Below are 17,436 nucleotides of genomic sequence, written 5' to 3' on the forward strand. Positions count from 1 at the left end.
GTGTGTGTAGTGTGTTTGTGTGTGTGTGGTGTGTTTGTGTGTGTGTGGTGTGTGTGTGTGTGTGTGGTGTGTTTGTGTGTGTGTGTGCTGTGTTTGTGTGTGTGTGGTGTGTTTGTGTGTGTGTGGTGTGTTTGTGTTTGTGTGTGTGTGGTGTGTTTGTGTGTGTGTGTGTGGTGTGTTTGTGTGTGTGTGTTTGTGTGTGTTTGTGTGTGTGTGGTGTGTTTGTGTGTGTGGTGTGGTGTGGTGTGTTTGTGTGTGTGGTGTGGTGTGGTGTGTTTGTGTGTGTGTGCATGGTGTGTGTGTGCATGGTGTGTGTGTGTATGTGTGTGGTGTGTGTGTGTGTGTGTGTGTGTGTGTGTGTGTGTGTGTGTGTGTGTGTGTGTGTGTGTGTGTGTGTGCGTGTGCGTGTGCGTGTGCGTGTGCGTGTGCGTGTGCGTGTGCGTGTGCGTGTGCGTGTGCGTGTGCGTGTGCGTGTGTGTGTGTGTGTCCATAAACACATGTACACATAATTTTCTCAATCATACAAGATGCCCACTTCAAAAACAAGCAAAACATTTTAACGCTTTGGCATGGGTATATGTACTTTTTTTTTTTCTTTTTTTTTTTAGCACAGATGGCTCCACAAGTGCCTAGCCACCTAAGAGTCCTTTAGCTGGCCTTATTTCTTGAATTTTTAAGAACATTTTTTTAATAATGCTATTAATATCATTATTATCATTATCAGTACTATGATTGTCATAAATTTCATAAAATACCAACAGCAATAAGAAAAATCAAAGATTCTTTCAGAGAATCAAGGAAAAGGGTAAAAGTGAGATTTTTAGGACTAGTAAGCACTGACTCCTTGGTGGTTAAGCACTTGTGGAGCCACCCACCTATGTCAACATCATTAATAAATTAACAATATTTTGTTATAAACAAGAATACAGTTCTCAAGTCATCTTCTTCAAATTCCAGATCATGTCCTCTTAAAATTAGACATTATCACAATCTATGAGGTTCATAAGGAAAAAAGATATATATTATATGTCTTTCAAACTGAAAAGCTACAGAAAACAAATCAAGTAAGATATTCTATAAATGACAGAAAAAAATAAATATATAAACAGAGTCATCTGATGGGTATTATATTGAAGGTTTCAAGAATGGAAGCTTTCTAAACTGCCTAAATAAATGTTACAGTATAAGGGCAATGTTCAGCAGTGAATAAATTGTGTATGGACAAAGAGAAAAGAAGACTATATGGAAACTATTCAAATCTATGGAAACAACGCCATACCAAGACTAGGGATTAGATCTACAAATTAATCAACATATTCTTCTAACCTCACAGCTTTATTCCAAAAAGATTATGTAATTTGTCTGAATCTTTCTAAACACTCAGATCAATATAAATTTGAATACTTAACCATAATCTTAAACCTAAACTGCAGACAAATAGGTTATTCCCAAAGCTTATCAACATCTTTTTCATCAATTAGAAGACAACACATTAGCAAACATTACTCAGCTAAGCACATATCCAATGCTACAAGGGTTAGAGGACAATCAAGCAAGCGAATATAGCCATAACCACCACCTATACTTACACATCTGCCATTCTAAGCCGGCTGAAGTCGGGCAGGCGAGGAGAGTAAATATACAAAAGAGAAGAGACACTTAGAAACACCACCACCATATACAGCCAAGATAAAACTAACTACTGTGAAGTGCTTTAATGTTGTGCTTTTATGACCACAGCATTCTTCAGCCAATGTTTTTATTCATTATCATAGGGACAGAAATTCAAAGTGAATTCTTTTAAAAGTCAAAGGACAATGTAATATATAAAAAAATACGTTAGTACAAGTTTCTACACAAAAATCTGGAATGTCTTTGAACTAGGAACTGAGAGATACTGTTACAGGAAGTGAAATTTACAACATTCATTTGATTCTATGAAGACAAGGGGATAGCTACATACATTCCATTTCATTACTATTAGTTTCATGAGTATTTAACTAACATGCAAAAGAGGTTATTCAACAGCATATGATGATGCTATTTTCTTACAGTGGGAGAACTATTTCAGCTGAAGAGGGTGATTCTTTACAAAGAAAAAATCTAACTTTGTAAGTCTAATGCATACTTTTACATATCATACACATGATAAAATTAAATAAATTTGCATAAATCAGATGGCTCTGCTAAAAGGAAGAAAAGGTGCAAATTATGTAAGGCATAAACAATATTCAAACATGCTTGTGAAATACTATCTAAGCAGAGTAGATATTCATGGAAATTAAAGTATATCACTATAAGAAAAAAATCTCAAAACTGAATATGCAAACGTGTATTCTCAAAATGCAGTGGACATCTATCTAACAAAGTTCACTATCTTTCAAATGCTACTGTACAATGTATTCATACCTATTTTTTTTGCTTCGATGTAATAGCCAAGAATGGAGCCCTTCCCTGAATGACTGTTGCGCCAGTGAAGTGTCACACTTGATACAGTCTTGGTAAGTGTAAGGTCCTTTGGCCTGGCTGGTGATCCTGGCTGGGGTCCAGTAGTCACATTGGCCTTTACCTGGAGGAAGGTTCATTTGATGTACATTAATATCTAATGAGAATATTTTTCTGCTTGCGTTCTTATCCACACCTGTACAAAACAACTTTTTTGATTGTGTAAAACATGAATGCCCTATCCATATAGCTTACCTCTGGCCCATAATCTATAGTTTGTGCTTTGACATTGAATTCATAGGTGACCTCTTCTTCCAGTGATGTAACCAGTAAATATGGAGTTCCAACCTTCTGTTTCACTTGTTTACTGAAGTCTGGAGAAAGAGGAAGGGTTAAAGATCCACGGAACTAGCTAATATGATGCTTCTTTAAAATGCAACTTTTTTTTTATTATTGTTTTAAAAGCAAAAAGGTTTTTAAAAATAAATGCACTGGCTACAAAATAAATTCTGAATATTGTAAAAACAATACACTAAAAAGGATGCTGAATAACTCACTCTCATCTGGTCTGGCTGTCACATAAGTAACAAGGTATCCCACAATCTCCCCATTAGGTCTTGCTGGGGAATCCCAAACCACTTTCAGGCTATTCATGGTTATGTCTGTGAAACTGAGGTTGGCAACGGGACCAGGTAGATCCTGCAGTGTCCTCACATAAACTGGGTCTGACTTTGGTCCATCACCAGCTGGGTTGAAGCAGAGGATGGTGATGATGTATCTCGTGTACATGTCCAAGTACAGGAGTTCATAGCTAGTGGTTCCAGCTCCTACTACTTCAATTTCTTCTGTTCCTTCTGGGTCTTTCTCACTCCGGAAGAATATCTTATATCCAAGAAGCTCACCATTCTGTTCTTGTTCCTCTGGTGGCTGTTTTGAAAATGGTGAATTACAAATTAAGACTATTTTCTTCTACAAGTTACTATAATATCACTACAATAAGTTTCCTAATTTTGTACTTACAGAAAAAAGATGAATTAGAAAATAGTATACCTAGTAATAAAAAAACATACAAAAAACAAAGCACACAACTACTTACTTCCCAAGTTACTCTTATTTCTGTTGAAGTAACAGGTTCAGCATTCACATTTTTGGGCTTCCCTGTAGGAACAGCTTCCCCAACATATACAGTGATTGGAGCAGATGGTGGAGATTCTCCCTGGCTGTTGAAAGCTACTACTAACACTTCATAATTCATATCACGCTGCAAAAAGGGGTTACATTTTAGTAAACTCAAGACCATGTAATGTCAATACACTTTGAAAGTAAAACTTTATGAATTATTCAAATCACTTATCCTAATAATTAAAGGAAAAGCAGACACAAACAATATGGAACATTACTGATAAAATATTGTCCACTTTCAGAAATCTAATTACACACATAAAAAATTTCAACATACCTGAAGATCTTGTAATACAACTTCCCTTGCTAGAGTATCCTGTAACTCTTCATGCTGCATATTAAAGGCAGTGGGTATATCAGATATTTTCCGATATTTGACCCGGTACCCTCCAGTTTTTGCATCACCACTCCAGGAGTCTGGGAAAAGGGGTGTCCATTCTACTCGCACACTGTTAGTTGTTATTGGGATGACCTGAAGAAGAAACATTTGCATTGCATGATTTTAAATAATATGTACCTTTTAACCTGAAAGTTGCACATATATCATATGGACAAATGTGTGTAGCAGCAATATATATAATAAAATAGGAAAGCTTTGTTTAATTTGGATGTGTAATACTCCCACATGTCTAAAATGCCACTAAGGCATCTCATTCTGAGCCACTCCAGCCACTCTAGGGAAGTTTATACTGTTTTTTCCAAGACATTCCAGGCACTCATTTTATCAATATAAAACCCTTTTGAGCCCATTAAATTGCAGTTATGGTTCAAACATTCAGGCATAGATGCAAGACTCCTGACAACAGCCAAAAACATGACTAATATAAGCTCTATATAAACAGTAACAAAATAAAAGCAGATGTATAAAGAAAGCTCAAAGACCAACCTTGATGTCAGTGGGATGTTCTGTGGGTGCAGCTGGCAGCGTCCTGACCTCTATACTGCTGTCACTCCAGCCACTTGGCCCTATGTCATTTGTTGCTTGGAGTCTAAATGTGTAGGGAGTGAAAGGCTTCAAGTTCTGGGCACTGTAGCTGGTTGCTGAGTAATCTATTCTCTCTTCTATGGTTTGCCAACCATTGTTTCCTTCTGTATATTGTACTGTGTAATACCTGTGGGTAAAAATTCAGCATCAACACAGAAAGGCCTACAACAATTCTTCATTGAATAAATGATTTATAAAAGTATGGTGCTGTGTATTTATTAAGATTTTTATCTATTGATCTCTCTACTTGAACTCCAATTTTGACTACTACCAAAATCTTGAAAATGGTAATTATGAAATTAATGCAAATCAATAACAATAAAAATGCAATACATCAGCTTATCACAACTATGACACTTCCTTATGGCCTTCAAATACAAATATAGTTTCAATACTCCAATAATATACCTGATGGGAGCAAACCCATCTCTGCCTGGGTTCCACGAGAAAGTGATAGATGTAGAAGTAATCTGGGAATGAGACACAGACGGCTTCGATGGGGGGGCAGGGAACTCTCTGTTGTTGGTGGTGTAAACGGGGGCCCTCACAGCTCTGCCTAAACCTAGTCGAGTGCGTGCTCTAACCAAGAACATATAATAACTCTGTGGTTTTAATCCAATAGCCCTGTAAAAAAAGGAGGAAATTATTAGCTTTTCCATTCTCAAAAAACAGGCTAACTGAAGCAACTACACTTTGGAGCAAAGTTTTTTTTCTTCTTCAGTTAAAAAAAAATACACATAAAGAGTAGCTCCTACATGAAAATAAGAGAAAACACCAAACACAACTACCAAGAACACTTACTTGTATGTCCTTTCTGTGTGACCAAACTCCAGAGTATTGTTCACATCAGTGCTGTCTGCAAGGTGGTACACAATAGAATATGCCGTAATTTCTCCATTGGGCTCTTTTGGTTCATCCCAGATTATTCGTGCAGAAGTGAAAGTCACATCTGGGAAGGAGATATCTGATGGTGGTCCAGGAACTGTTGGGGAAAAAACACACAATACAGAATCTTAAGACATGGATATCAGCATATGTATTTTATTCTGTGATACAAAATAAAATATGAGAATATAATATAATGATCACAGATAGTCTTTATAACTTCCAGAGAAACAAAATGTGACAAATGGAATTTGCACTCTAAACCAATAAGTCCTGGAATCTAAAGTCAACTACACTGCAAATCAAAATTCATTCAAAAAGTAAAAATCTAAGAATGAGCAAAAGCATCTGTATATTCTGCAATTTCAAATAAAAGACATTATATTCACCTATATCAAATCAGAGAACACTTACCATCATCATGTGTTTGGACAAGCAGGGGAGGAGTTGACAGAGCCCCATCCCCCTTTCTAGTGTAAGCCAAGACCTGGATGGTATATTGGTAATACTTTCGAAGCTGGGTAATGGTTGCAGCAAAGGTGTTATTGTTGGGGATAATCTTTTCCTGTGGCTTCATATTCTTTCCTGCAAGAGCAAGGGAAAAAATAAAATACTTTACATAGATATGATGAAACATTATTATAAAACAACTTTTTCTCTGTTGTTAACGTCACAGACGTATGATATAAATCACAACTTACCAACATAAACTACTTTGTATCCCTCAATTATGCCATTCTGATGGATTTTTGGTACTTCTTTCCATCTTACAACAATGGTGGTTGATGTGGTGGCATTGGCACTGACACCATCTGGCCCTGCACTTGGAACTGGAAAATACAAATAATTACACATGATATAGCATTTATCACGGTGTATCACATCTTAAGTTCATTATATGGAAAACAGTGTGATAAAATTATTTGACTTATGAATAACTTGATTTTTTTTTTCTTCCTGCTCTTTCTCTGTTACATTTTCATGACTTAATTTTAAAGTCTTGGATTGCTTCCTTCAAAAACTGCTATAACATGTGTTGGCAATCTTAAAGACCAATTCACTGACAATACATAAATCTGTATACACTAATACAGCCTATCAAAAGCAATAGGCAACTCATGAAAATGTTTAAGCCAATTAAACCTTCTAAAGTATCTAACTATAATACCAAAACTGTTACAGAAACATTAATGACATCAAAAAGAGGTATCAGAATATAATCATACTTAATAAGAACATTCATTCCTACAGTGTTCTCAAGTTACTCAAGATATATGAAAACTCATCTCATTGGCTACTTTATTTCAACATCAGATATTTTGTGCCTCAGTCTTATAGTAAATGATATATTACAAATGTCTACAGCCCAATATATGACTAAATATACTGAGTGCAAAACAGCAATACTCTGCTCTTTATTGTATACCATCACACCAAATTCTCACACAAATATTCAATGTCTTATAATTAATATTATATCTATAAAGGTCCTTTAAACAATGTCATGTCTACTTTCTATACACTGAGGTTTCCTCTTTCCTCTCCAAGTAGATTATTACTCAAAACCCTTACTATAAGAATCATGATAAACAAAAGTTGAGATTTTCTAATGAACTTACTTCAGCAAAATAAGAAAAACCTTGTAATACAAACTGACTATATATAAAATTCATTGAACACATATCCATGTACAAATAAGTGTATCTACAAAGCAGTGCAAACCCAATTAATAATTTCTATAAATGTTGTAGTGACACAATAGAGGCATCACTATAGAAGCAAGGATAATAACCAACATCGCTGCATTCTCTCCATTTCATACATTTTTTCAGCTATTTAAAATTCAACTCCTATTGTTTGTTGATATATGCTCCAATCTGAATGAAAAGTATGCCTTCTCTTACCCATGCACCTCATGCACCACAGCAAGATAATTGAAAATGTCATACTTGCAGACACTCTAGAGCTACTGGTTTCTCACATATCCTTCAATAGGTAAATATATGATTATATCAAGCCATCTAAACTCCTTATTCTCAATTGCTAACATTACTGAAACAAAACATGTTCTTCATCAAACATTTTCCCTTTATATTATTCACAGAAACTATGCCTAAACTGATTCTGACCAATGACCAGTTCCTGCAAAGTCATATACTGTACCCCTCCTATCTGTGAACTGAAATAAAGCTCCTGTAAATCCATATTTGAGTTCTGCAAATAAATTCATAACCATTATTCTCAAAACATGTAAAAGATGAATGCCATCCAAAGAGTACAGAAAATAAAAATAACTCAGTGTACTGTGAGTCCAAAGGTACATCAGAGAAAATAAGATTCAAGAGAGAATTCAAACAGAAAAAGGTATGCATATTGTGGACCAACTCTGGTATTGTTTGTCTGAAGATCATGCTAAGTTAAGAGTCCTCCTCTGTCTCAATTCCTCTATATCACTTTTTGTTTCATTCCAGCTCAAAAGTCCCATAAATTGTAATCTCTGCTAATCATATTCTTTATTATTCTAATCTAAATCCAATATTTTTGCTTCCAATCAAATGAAAATGGAATTTAACCATCAGCTGAACATTCCAACTTCAGTATGGAATAACTTTCAAATTAAATAAAAGACTAAAAACAAGCCAGAGAGAGCACATGGTTAACCAACAAAAGGAAAACTATCAGAATAAAAAAATGGAAAAAAGAAACGCTTTTTACACAACAAGTCAGAGCCTAGTGACTTTTCTCTTAATTATTATGCAAACAAAAACTGTCCAAAGGAAAGTACATAATAATGCTATATTTCAAAACCTCAAAGTAATGTCCATTCATAGTTATCTATATTCTTAAGCAATCTATTAGCTAAACTTCTGCAAAAACCACCATATTAAACACTTCAAAGAAGTTACCATAAACACACAATTCAAATTATTGAAATGGTTGGTATACACAGTACATTTCCCATAATTAAATACAATAAAGCCATCCATGTTTCTAAAATCTATAATATATGAAACAAAAGAACAATCAGGCTTGTACAGTATTTCTTTGTTCCAAGTGAAATTTATCTTTTTCTGCAATGGACTGTGTATATCTAATGGCCATAACAAATTGAAGATAACAATCTCTTTGCCAGTTGGGCTCGAAATGAGTATAATATGAAAAGTACATGCAAAACATTTTTTTCCAGATATAGTTGTGCAATATCCATACATGTAGCTTCTATGCTTACTATATTTATATGATCTAGCCAATAATAAAAAATAACATACCCCCAAGTAACCTTAGCCTCCTTACATAAGCTGTTACTCAAAAGTAGAAGGAAATGTATAATTTCATTAATCAAGCTTCTAAGAAAGCATATAACCAATCTAAATAACCTATTGTTTATTGTTCAATACTCAGCTTTAGATAAGCGTAAATTACTGACTGATATTAACTGTTAAGGGGAAGACAACCATAAAGAATACAGTCTTTTACCTGATTCCCTAGTTCTTTCAACAGCCAAAGGTGTTGGAGTGGAGGGACCAATGTCATTGACGGCCACCATGGAGACCTCATACAAAGTGTATTCCTGCAAGCCAACTAATTGATGGGAATTGGCAGTGTTGTCATACACAAAGTCTTCTGCAAAGTTGCATTCACATCCAACAGGTCTGTAGCGGATATGATATCCCTGGGGTGCTCCATACCATTCAAACTGTTGTAAAGGCTGTTAGGGGAACAAATAAGACCAGTGTCAATTAATGAACACTTCTGGCGTATCAATATGCAGATTCCAGTTCATGTAATACTAAAATATGAAAAAGTTTATGACTACTTGAAACTGGAGGGTGGATTTTTCCTAAATTATGCTAACAAAAATCTTGTAAATACCAAAAAAATAATAATAATAAAAAATAAAGTATTGACTATAAATGTGACAAAACCTCCATGGATAATAACAGGCTCTAGTATAACAAGTCAGTCATATCTAAAATATATAAAGTTTTTCTGTAATAGAATATTATTAACAAATCAAACAATACTTACAATCCATCGTACTCGCAATTGTGTGGATGACATTGCTCGAACAGTCATATTTGATGGTGGGTGAGCTGGTTCTGCCTGCAGAGTCTGAAATTCTGGCGACTGTTCAGATGGTGCTGAAGCTCCAACCACATTATTGGCAATAAGCCTCAAATGGTAATTGGTGTAGGGAATAAGGTTCTGCACTGTGATTGTAGTGGCATCTGGGGCAGACACAGCATAGACTGTTTCCCAAGTGCTGCTACGAGATGACTGAGCCTGGAAATAAATAAAATAACGTACTAACCTATCATTCTATTCTGCCATATATATTCTCTATCATCTACTCTTCCTTTTAAGTGTTCAAAATATTTCCAATAAAAATAACTCACCTGGACTGTCCACTTGGATATTGAAGCATTGCCATCAAAACCAGGGGTGAACTGAAGCACAACAGAGAATGCCTGTATATTGGAAACAGCCAGTCGATTAGGTGGATCTGGGAGCACTGGCTCAACACCAGACTGAATGGTTGCAGTCACTGGTGTTCCAGGTCCAACTGAGGTCCATCCATAGACCTCAAAGGTGTAAAAAGTGGTGGCCTGAAATCATGGAAATACCATCAATTACACTGAATTCTTTTGGTAAATTAATCTGTATGATACACCATAAGTAATTTACTTTATCAACACAACAAAACTTCAAATGACTTACAGACAGATCTGTTATCAGGTGAGTTGTGACATCTGCTGTGAAGTTCTGAATGACTTTTGTACTAGGTGTGTCCTTCACCATATAAGTTAATGTGTAGCCTTTCAAGATGCCATTACTCTGCTCAGGTTCAGACCAAAGAACTCGCACAGAACGATCACTGATATCTTCAAACTTCAAGCTCTCTATTGTATCTGGCACTGAAAAATAAAACTTGTTAAAAAGTTTGCCTGGATTTTTTATCATAATGATAATATATACATACAATAAGAAAATCAAAAACATTACCAAGTAAACATTTTCATAAAAAAATATTTTTCCTATTGATTCTAACTTGTTTCATTCTTAAAGAGAAAAACAAGCTATAAATACACATTACCATCTTCAAGAGTTCTGATTTTTATGGGCTGAGATCTGTTGCCATCCCCAGGATGGGTGAAGCACAAGACAGTGATGTAGTATTCAGTGTATTTATCAAGATTAACTAGTTGGGTAGTCTCTACAGCGTCAGGATACGGACTGGGCGGCACTGTTGTTATCTTATCAGGCTCAACACCATCTTCCGGTTGGACTGTTAAGAATGGAAATAAGATATCAATATTTCTGAGACTTCATAATCAAGACTGTGATTTAGTTTGACTATAAATTCTCCGATGTATACTTCTAAATATAGAGACTGTTCATAAATATACACACAATTAATGTCATATACAATCATATCCCCAAGACTTCAGTGTAAAAATATCAGTCTTTAACACATACCCTTCCATGCTTGCAACTTATATCCTTGATTAATTCCATTAATCATCCAAGGATCTGGAGGCTTCCACATAACTTTAATTGTGGTCGAGCTAAGTGCCTCAACCTTCACATCTTTTGGAGGCGCAGCAGGAACGCCTTCTTTAGTTTTCACACGTATGCCACGAGAGTAGACTCCAACTCCTTTGATATTGTACGCAGCCACTTGGATCTCATAGTCTTTCCATATGATGAGGCCTCCAATCAGATAGTTGTGCTGCGTCTGAAATTATTCAACATGTATAATATTAACCTTTAGTACCTTAGCTGTATATAATAATTTCTGACAATTTGCACAGCCAGTTTGGGAGTCTTTTAGGAAGAATAGAAAGATGAAATTGCCTGAATAAAGTATGATTACAATCATCAAATATGTATTTTATCATCTGCTATATAAATACAACCACATTAATACCAAATTATTTCAAATGTATAAAAAATAAATAACTATGTACTATACCTTTGTCTCTAAAATTCATTCACTTCTGATGACTAAAAGTCTTTACCTGACAGTCCCACCTAAAATATCTGACCTCTACATCTATATGTCTAAGACTATCTCTATTTATCTAGAATCTCTCTATATTTCTTCTAGATCTAACTCACTACTTATATATCATCCTACCTAAACATCATACCTTGAACTTACTCTGGCCCGGAATGAGGCGGTGCACAGTCTTATAAGTCTAGTTGAAAAACAGAAATTTTAAAAAATGCAAGCAAACCAATAATACACACAGATGAAGAGCAAGGCATCAAAAAGTCAAGATTATGCATTGTGTAAGTGCAGTAAGTAAGTAAGTACAGTGCTTCATGACATAAGTGTGACTAAGTTTCACATTTACAGACTTATCAAGAGGCATCTTCTTTCTTCTTTTCTAAATTCAAGTGGCAAGTATTCTAAAGGTTTAATGTATGTTCAACATTCAAAGCTTAGAAACAAGGAATGTCTCAATTTTATGATAAAGACAGTAAGACAGAGAAAACAAGGTTAATGATATTCAAAAGATCAAGAAGAATGACACTCCTGAAACATTCCGTGTTTATTCTGGATATACAAATAAAAACAACAACGCATTTATATGAACCATATAAAACTTACCAAAATTTCTGATTTGTTATGGTAAATTTTAAAAAATAAATTCATATGGTCAAGCACATCAAACTTGTGTCTGCCAAGCAAATAGGAATCATAATATTTCTATGAACCAAATTTATAAAAACCATAACAGATCATTAAAAAGAATAAAACTCTAATTGTTAATTCTTTACTGACACAGTGGAGTTTCACCAGCAAAGAGCCACTGCAATACAACACAAGTCTCACACAAAATAAAAAGGAGCATCCCTAAGTACATGGTCAGTGAAGATTACCTCTTTTGTGATGTTCCTGTAATACCACTGGGAGTCCTTGTAGCCCCAGAGTCTGTAGCGCACCATGTAGCCGTGGATCATGCCATTCCGTTCCTCCTCCATGGGAGCTTCCCACTGGATCATAATTTCAGTGGATGATCTCGGAGACCCAACCAGTCCTTGAGGCGGGCCAGAGGGAGCTGGAGAATTGAAGGAGTGTTATTTTCTGGTCTGCTTAGTTTACCAATTATATGTTCAATATCAGCATCCTCATAAAACTTATACTTTCATATCCGTTTTCAATTTTTAAATAAGACATGATCTGCATTATAAGAAGAAAAAAATACATTCTCATAAGATAAAAATACAAACTACAATCTACACATCTAACAAAGCATGGATTTCAAATAACCTTCAGCTAAAATTGATAAATGAGTAAATAAATAAATAAATAAATAAATACTTAAGTAAATAAAATAAATCTATAATTACAAAATACCCCATTACTCATAAAAAACAAAATCTCCCTTACCCTCTTGTGGCAAAATGACTGTGATACTTGGTTGAGATGGAGATCCCTCTCCAACATTGTTCACAGCTGAAACCCTGAACTGATATCCCGTGGATGGACGTAGATCACTCACAATAGCTTCATTTGTGGCTGCACTCACATTTGTCAGAACTGTTACCCAATTCAGACCTAAGTCATCTACTACACCTGAAAATTATTAAGATACACATGAAAATATCATAAAATATGCTCATATAAATGCATATATTAAGTAACTACATCTGAAAATAACAAAAGCCTGGATAATTATATTGTAAAAGTTCACATTAATATAAATACATATAAAATATCATATTGACTTCCTCTATATCTCTTTACAAGTAAAACAAGTTTAGCAAAACAAAACTCCCTTCATTCTTAAAAATCCAGATTAAAGCATTTAGAATCCGATTGGCAAATTATATATAAAACAATTTCAAACAAATACACACACACACACACACATATATATATATGTATATATATATATATATATATATATATATATATATATATATATATATATATATATATATATATATATATATATATATATACACACACCCAGACTAATGCATTTTGAAACCATAGCAAATTAATCATTAAAAAAAATTTACATAAACAGTGTATACAGCTAATACAAGACAAATGATAGTTATCTTTAGCATATATGACCTACCTTCCACTGGCACTTCTCTCTTCTGAATAATAAACTTTATGATGGGGCTATTTCCATCAAAAGTCGGAGTCCAGGACACTCTTACAGACTTTGGTATCCGTGGTGCACGCTCAGCCTTTACACTGGTTGGGGCATATGGCAGTTCAATCACTTCCAGTCGGGCAGAACGTGTTTCATTTCCGCCAGAAGATCGCACCTAGAAGCAATTACACAGTTTTCTTATTCAATGTCTCATATATTTGAAAAAGTCCTTCATATATACATAACATGTTAACACAGGATTATACAGAATATATTTTGCCACATGCTAAACTAAAGACGAGCTAGTCTCAGTAACCTCACCATGCAAGAATACTGGCCAACATCAGCAGCCCGAGCCTCTTGGATCTCCAGCGTTCCATCTTGCCGAATGCTGATTCTTGGAGTCCCATTTGGGTCAATGTGATTCTTTTCATGATACCAGTGAATATCAACTGACACTGAAGGAGCATGAGACACTTTACACTGCAAGGATGCGACTCGCCCAAGAATGACTCGGGTATCAACAGGAGGTTGTATTATGTGAGTTTTGACTGAAAATCAAGGGAAAAAATAATAAAGAAATTAGAAATCATACAGCTCTGAAACATTTCTAAAGAATCTCTAAACAAATAATAAAATTGAGAAAGCATTCCTTTGGACTTCAGTCAAAGTAGTAGAAGTATAGTAATAAAAAAAATACTGTAACATATATTTCTTTAAGGGAAATACATAATCTTTGTACAAGAAAAGAACTAAGGCTCACCTAAAATAGACAGCCAAGCATCCCCTGATACAGAGCCAGCTTCATTGGCACGCATACATGTATATTTTCCTTCATCTGATGTGTAAACTCCAACAATAAGAAGATCCCCAGAAGCAAGGATTTCATAGTGTCCATTTTCAAATAATTCATCATTATCTAAAGAAAAGAAAAATGAAAAGCAGGTCAGTTATAATTACATATTTACTCTGCATGCAATGCATATACTTTAGTTTATTTATTGAAATTTGATTTTCTTCTACATATTAGATACACACAGTATGATTAAACTTTAAAGTGAACAATCTATAAAAGAAAAAAAAAGGAAAAACACTAATATAGAAGTTAATTTTTCATTTTAACCCATGAGACTTGTCCAACTGATTTCAGTCATCACAAGAGTTTACAAATAACAAAATTGAACACCAAAGTAACCACCAAAGTAATCACATTTGGTAATAAGTGGCAAAGTATTTGACATCAACAAACAGTCACACGCTCTACGTTACCATTAAAGAACCAGGTGATATTTGGCGTTGGAGCTCCCCCTGCACGGCAGGTCATTGTGGCATCCTGCCCATCTAAGACTGTCATGTTTTGAGGTTCTACAAGCATGACAGGAGCAGAAGCTGAAAATAAAAATTTGTATAAGCAACCACAATGCTATGTACTGAAACCTAAATCAATTTCCTCTTTGGCTTGTAGTCATCATGAATAATGCATAATCTTTGAAAGTACTGATTTTCATATAAGATAAAAGATATATACTGTAGATTGAAAGATCTGATGTATATTTTCAAAAAACAATTGTAACTTTTTGTAAATGAATTCTGATGAACTGAATAGCATAAGAAAAACTATCCTTATTAATTGTAAGTGGAACTACTCGAAACAGTAACTAATTTAACATATCCATTAGTTTAACACTTTCTATGAAATACAAATAATTAGATCACTTCAAGCAATACACCTAATACAAGTGTAGTAATGTATTAAACTAAACCTATGAATTCTATAAATCAAGGAAACAAACATTATTCTCTACAGTATTCAAATATGTGCGCAAACATTCTAAAAATTAGTAATGTAAATATTCAGCCAAAAAACGAAACTTACATGGTAAATAATTATGCTCATGGAATTTTTCATTTGGTAAGAATAAAGAAAATCAGCATCTTATAACAGCCTTGAAAGTCATGAGAAAACAACAGGCCTGTTATGACACAAAAAGCATATATACACTGAAAATAACATGGAATACACAGCACCAAAGTGGGTGAAATAATCAAGAATCCTGAAGAGCATTGACATGGAACCAAGCTTTATTGTGGCTATGAAACAGAAAGCATATAGAGAATTATATAAAACAGAGTTTAGCAGGACACTCTTAGTCATGTATCTTGTTGTATAGGACACAGACTTTTATATATACTAAGATTAAATATGTATAATGAACACATTTCAGCTATCCTCTGATGAAATGATAATCAAATTGTTAATAACTGATGTACAAAACTACATACAGATCCTAACAAGTGATGTTAACATGACATTCACTTTTTAAAAAATATTTAATTACCTGCATCATATATATATACAATCTATTTACAATTATCTCACTAAACATATACAATATTGCCCAACTTTTATAAAAATTCTCTTTAAATCTACAGTTAATCAACTAAATATAAACTTACCACAAGTGAACGAGAACTACAGTGTGTAACTGCCTACATTTAATACAGTTACAAATGTATAGTATAATAACACAGTGCCTCCTTGTATTTTCCTTGTGCAGAAGGCTAGTCAACACAAAAAGCAGAACAGATCAACAAATGCAGGTTTTTCAACACAAAAGAACCATAAGCCACAGAATACCCCAAACCAACCCATGCACCTAACATGCAACAGCTGATAGGAGAACATCTGTGGAAACAGACGCATGCACTTGTTAGTACAATTCTTACGATAGCGAGCAATGGCCCTTGCATTTAGGGACCTGAGTACACGCTTAGGAGGAAGGTCGCCCCACCACGCTGCCAGGAAACCGTAGAAAATGTCATTCAGGAATGGAACACTACCAACTAGCTGACTTTGTATTCAAGGTTTATCATATATACTATCTTCAGATTAGGAAAAAATAAATAATCATAAAAAAGAAACAAAACAAAAAAAGAAAAAGCAAATTAATACTGAAAATGAAAAGATAGGTTTTTACTACACAAATAATAATGGGTCTACTTAAAGTGCAATTTACTTCCAAACAAAAAAATGTGCATAAATAAGGAGCTAATTCATGGTGTGGTCATTTGATACTCACATAAAACTGAATGATGAACCAAAGAAAACAAAAGTAATATTAGTTAAAAACCCAGCATGCAATACATTTTGATAGCTACCACTGAAAACAAAACCCCTATGTTTATGAAGGTGCTACCTACTGAAAGGAGTTTATGTGTGAAACAATATATATTCCATTTAATAAGACATGACAAGTACCATCGCATTTTAAAAACTCAAAGCTAAACCAAGTTTATATCCAAAATCATGCTGCATAAATGTTTAACCCAACACCAAAATCCTTATTAATTTTTTAAAAACTACAGCTTATGTTTACCAGAATGTACACAAAGATTCAAGTACTTACTCTTGACCTTCAGCCATGTATATGCTGAAGCCTCCCCAGCCTCATTAGAAGCTAGACACTGGAACATTCCTGTGTCATTCACTTGAACTGATGATATTGCTAAAGAGCCATTGAGAAGTACTCGGTACCTTTAAGAAAAAACAAAGTTATGATGCAATGTTACATAAAACTTTACTGGCAAAATTATTAACTACTATGATGCCACAGATTTGTTGATTTTACATCTACTACATAATGCTTAAAAATCAGTTCACTATTTAATGTAAGTATCAATATGCACCTGAAGTACCATCTGATATATATAAAATATCATTAAAAAATATGGGTCTTAATATGCAAATGTACATTGAATCTTGCATGATTTTCAAAATCCTAAGAGCATCAAATAATGTGTGAGATGCTACAGCAGGTCAAT

The 17,436-nt window shown here is 34.4% G+C and overlaps 1 protein-coding gene across 1 annotated transcript in view; it reads right to left on the reverse strand.

The window, feature by feature from the left end:
* The window catches only part of sdk (sidekick cell adhesion molecule), a 134,307-nt gene that overhangs the window by 6,719 nt on the left and 110,152 nt on the right, over window positions 1-17,436 (reverse strand). Inside the window, exons 10-34 of the mRNA XM_070134514.1 lie at window positions 17,022-17,149; window positions 16,342-16,410; window positions 14,884-15,003; window positions 14,378-14,533; window positions 13,936-14,165; window positions 13,594-13,789; window positions 12,897-13,082; window positions 12,386-12,564; window positions 10,976-11,234; window positions 10,593-10,784; window positions 10,217-10,413; window positions 9,895-10,104; window positions 9,527-9,781; window positions 8,975-9,206; window positions 6,199-6,327; window positions 5,912-6,082; window positions 5,414-5,594; window positions 5,021-5,236; window positions 4,514-4,739; window positions 3,905-4,099; window positions 3,542-3,706; window positions 3,003-3,372; window positions 2,701-2,819; window positions 2,410-2,569; window positions 1,590-1,610 (exon numbers count right to left, since the gene is read on the reverse strand). Coding sequence (XP_069990615.1) covers window positions 1,590-1,610; window positions 2,410-2,569; window positions 2,701-2,819; window positions 3,003-3,372; window positions 3,542-3,706; window positions 3,905-4,099; window positions 4,514-4,739; window positions 5,021-5,236; window positions 5,414-5,594; window positions 5,912-6,082; window positions 6,199-6,327; window positions 8,975-9,206; window positions 9,527-9,781; window positions 9,895-10,104; window positions 10,217-10,413; window positions 10,593-10,784; window positions 10,976-11,234; window positions 12,386-12,564; window positions 12,897-13,082; window positions 13,594-13,789; window positions 13,936-14,165; window positions 14,378-14,533; window positions 14,884-15,003; window positions 16,342-16,410; window positions 17,022-17,149 — 4,562 coding nt within the window. The remainder of the gene's footprint in view (window positions 1-1,589; window positions 1,611-2,409; window positions 2,570-2,700; window positions 2,820-3,002; window positions 3,373-3,541; window positions 3,707-3,904; window positions 4,100-4,513; window positions 4,740-5,020; window positions 5,237-5,413; window positions 5,595-5,911; window positions 6,083-6,198; window positions 6,328-8,974; window positions 9,207-9,526; window positions 9,782-9,894; window positions 10,105-10,216; window positions 10,414-10,592; window positions 10,785-10,975; window positions 11,235-12,385; window positions 12,565-12,896; window positions 13,083-13,593; window positions 13,790-13,935; window positions 14,166-14,377; window positions 14,534-14,883; window positions 15,004-16,341; window positions 16,411-17,021; window positions 17,150-17,436) is intronic.

The sequence above is a fragment of the Penaeus vannamei genome, chromosome 20, assembly GCF_042767895.1.
Source record: "Penaeus vannamei isolate JL-2024 chromosome 20, ASM4276789v1, whole genome shotgun sequence".
Lineage (NCBI taxonomy): Eukaryota > Metazoa > Arthropoda > Malacostraca > Decapoda > Penaeidae > Penaeus > Penaeus vannamei.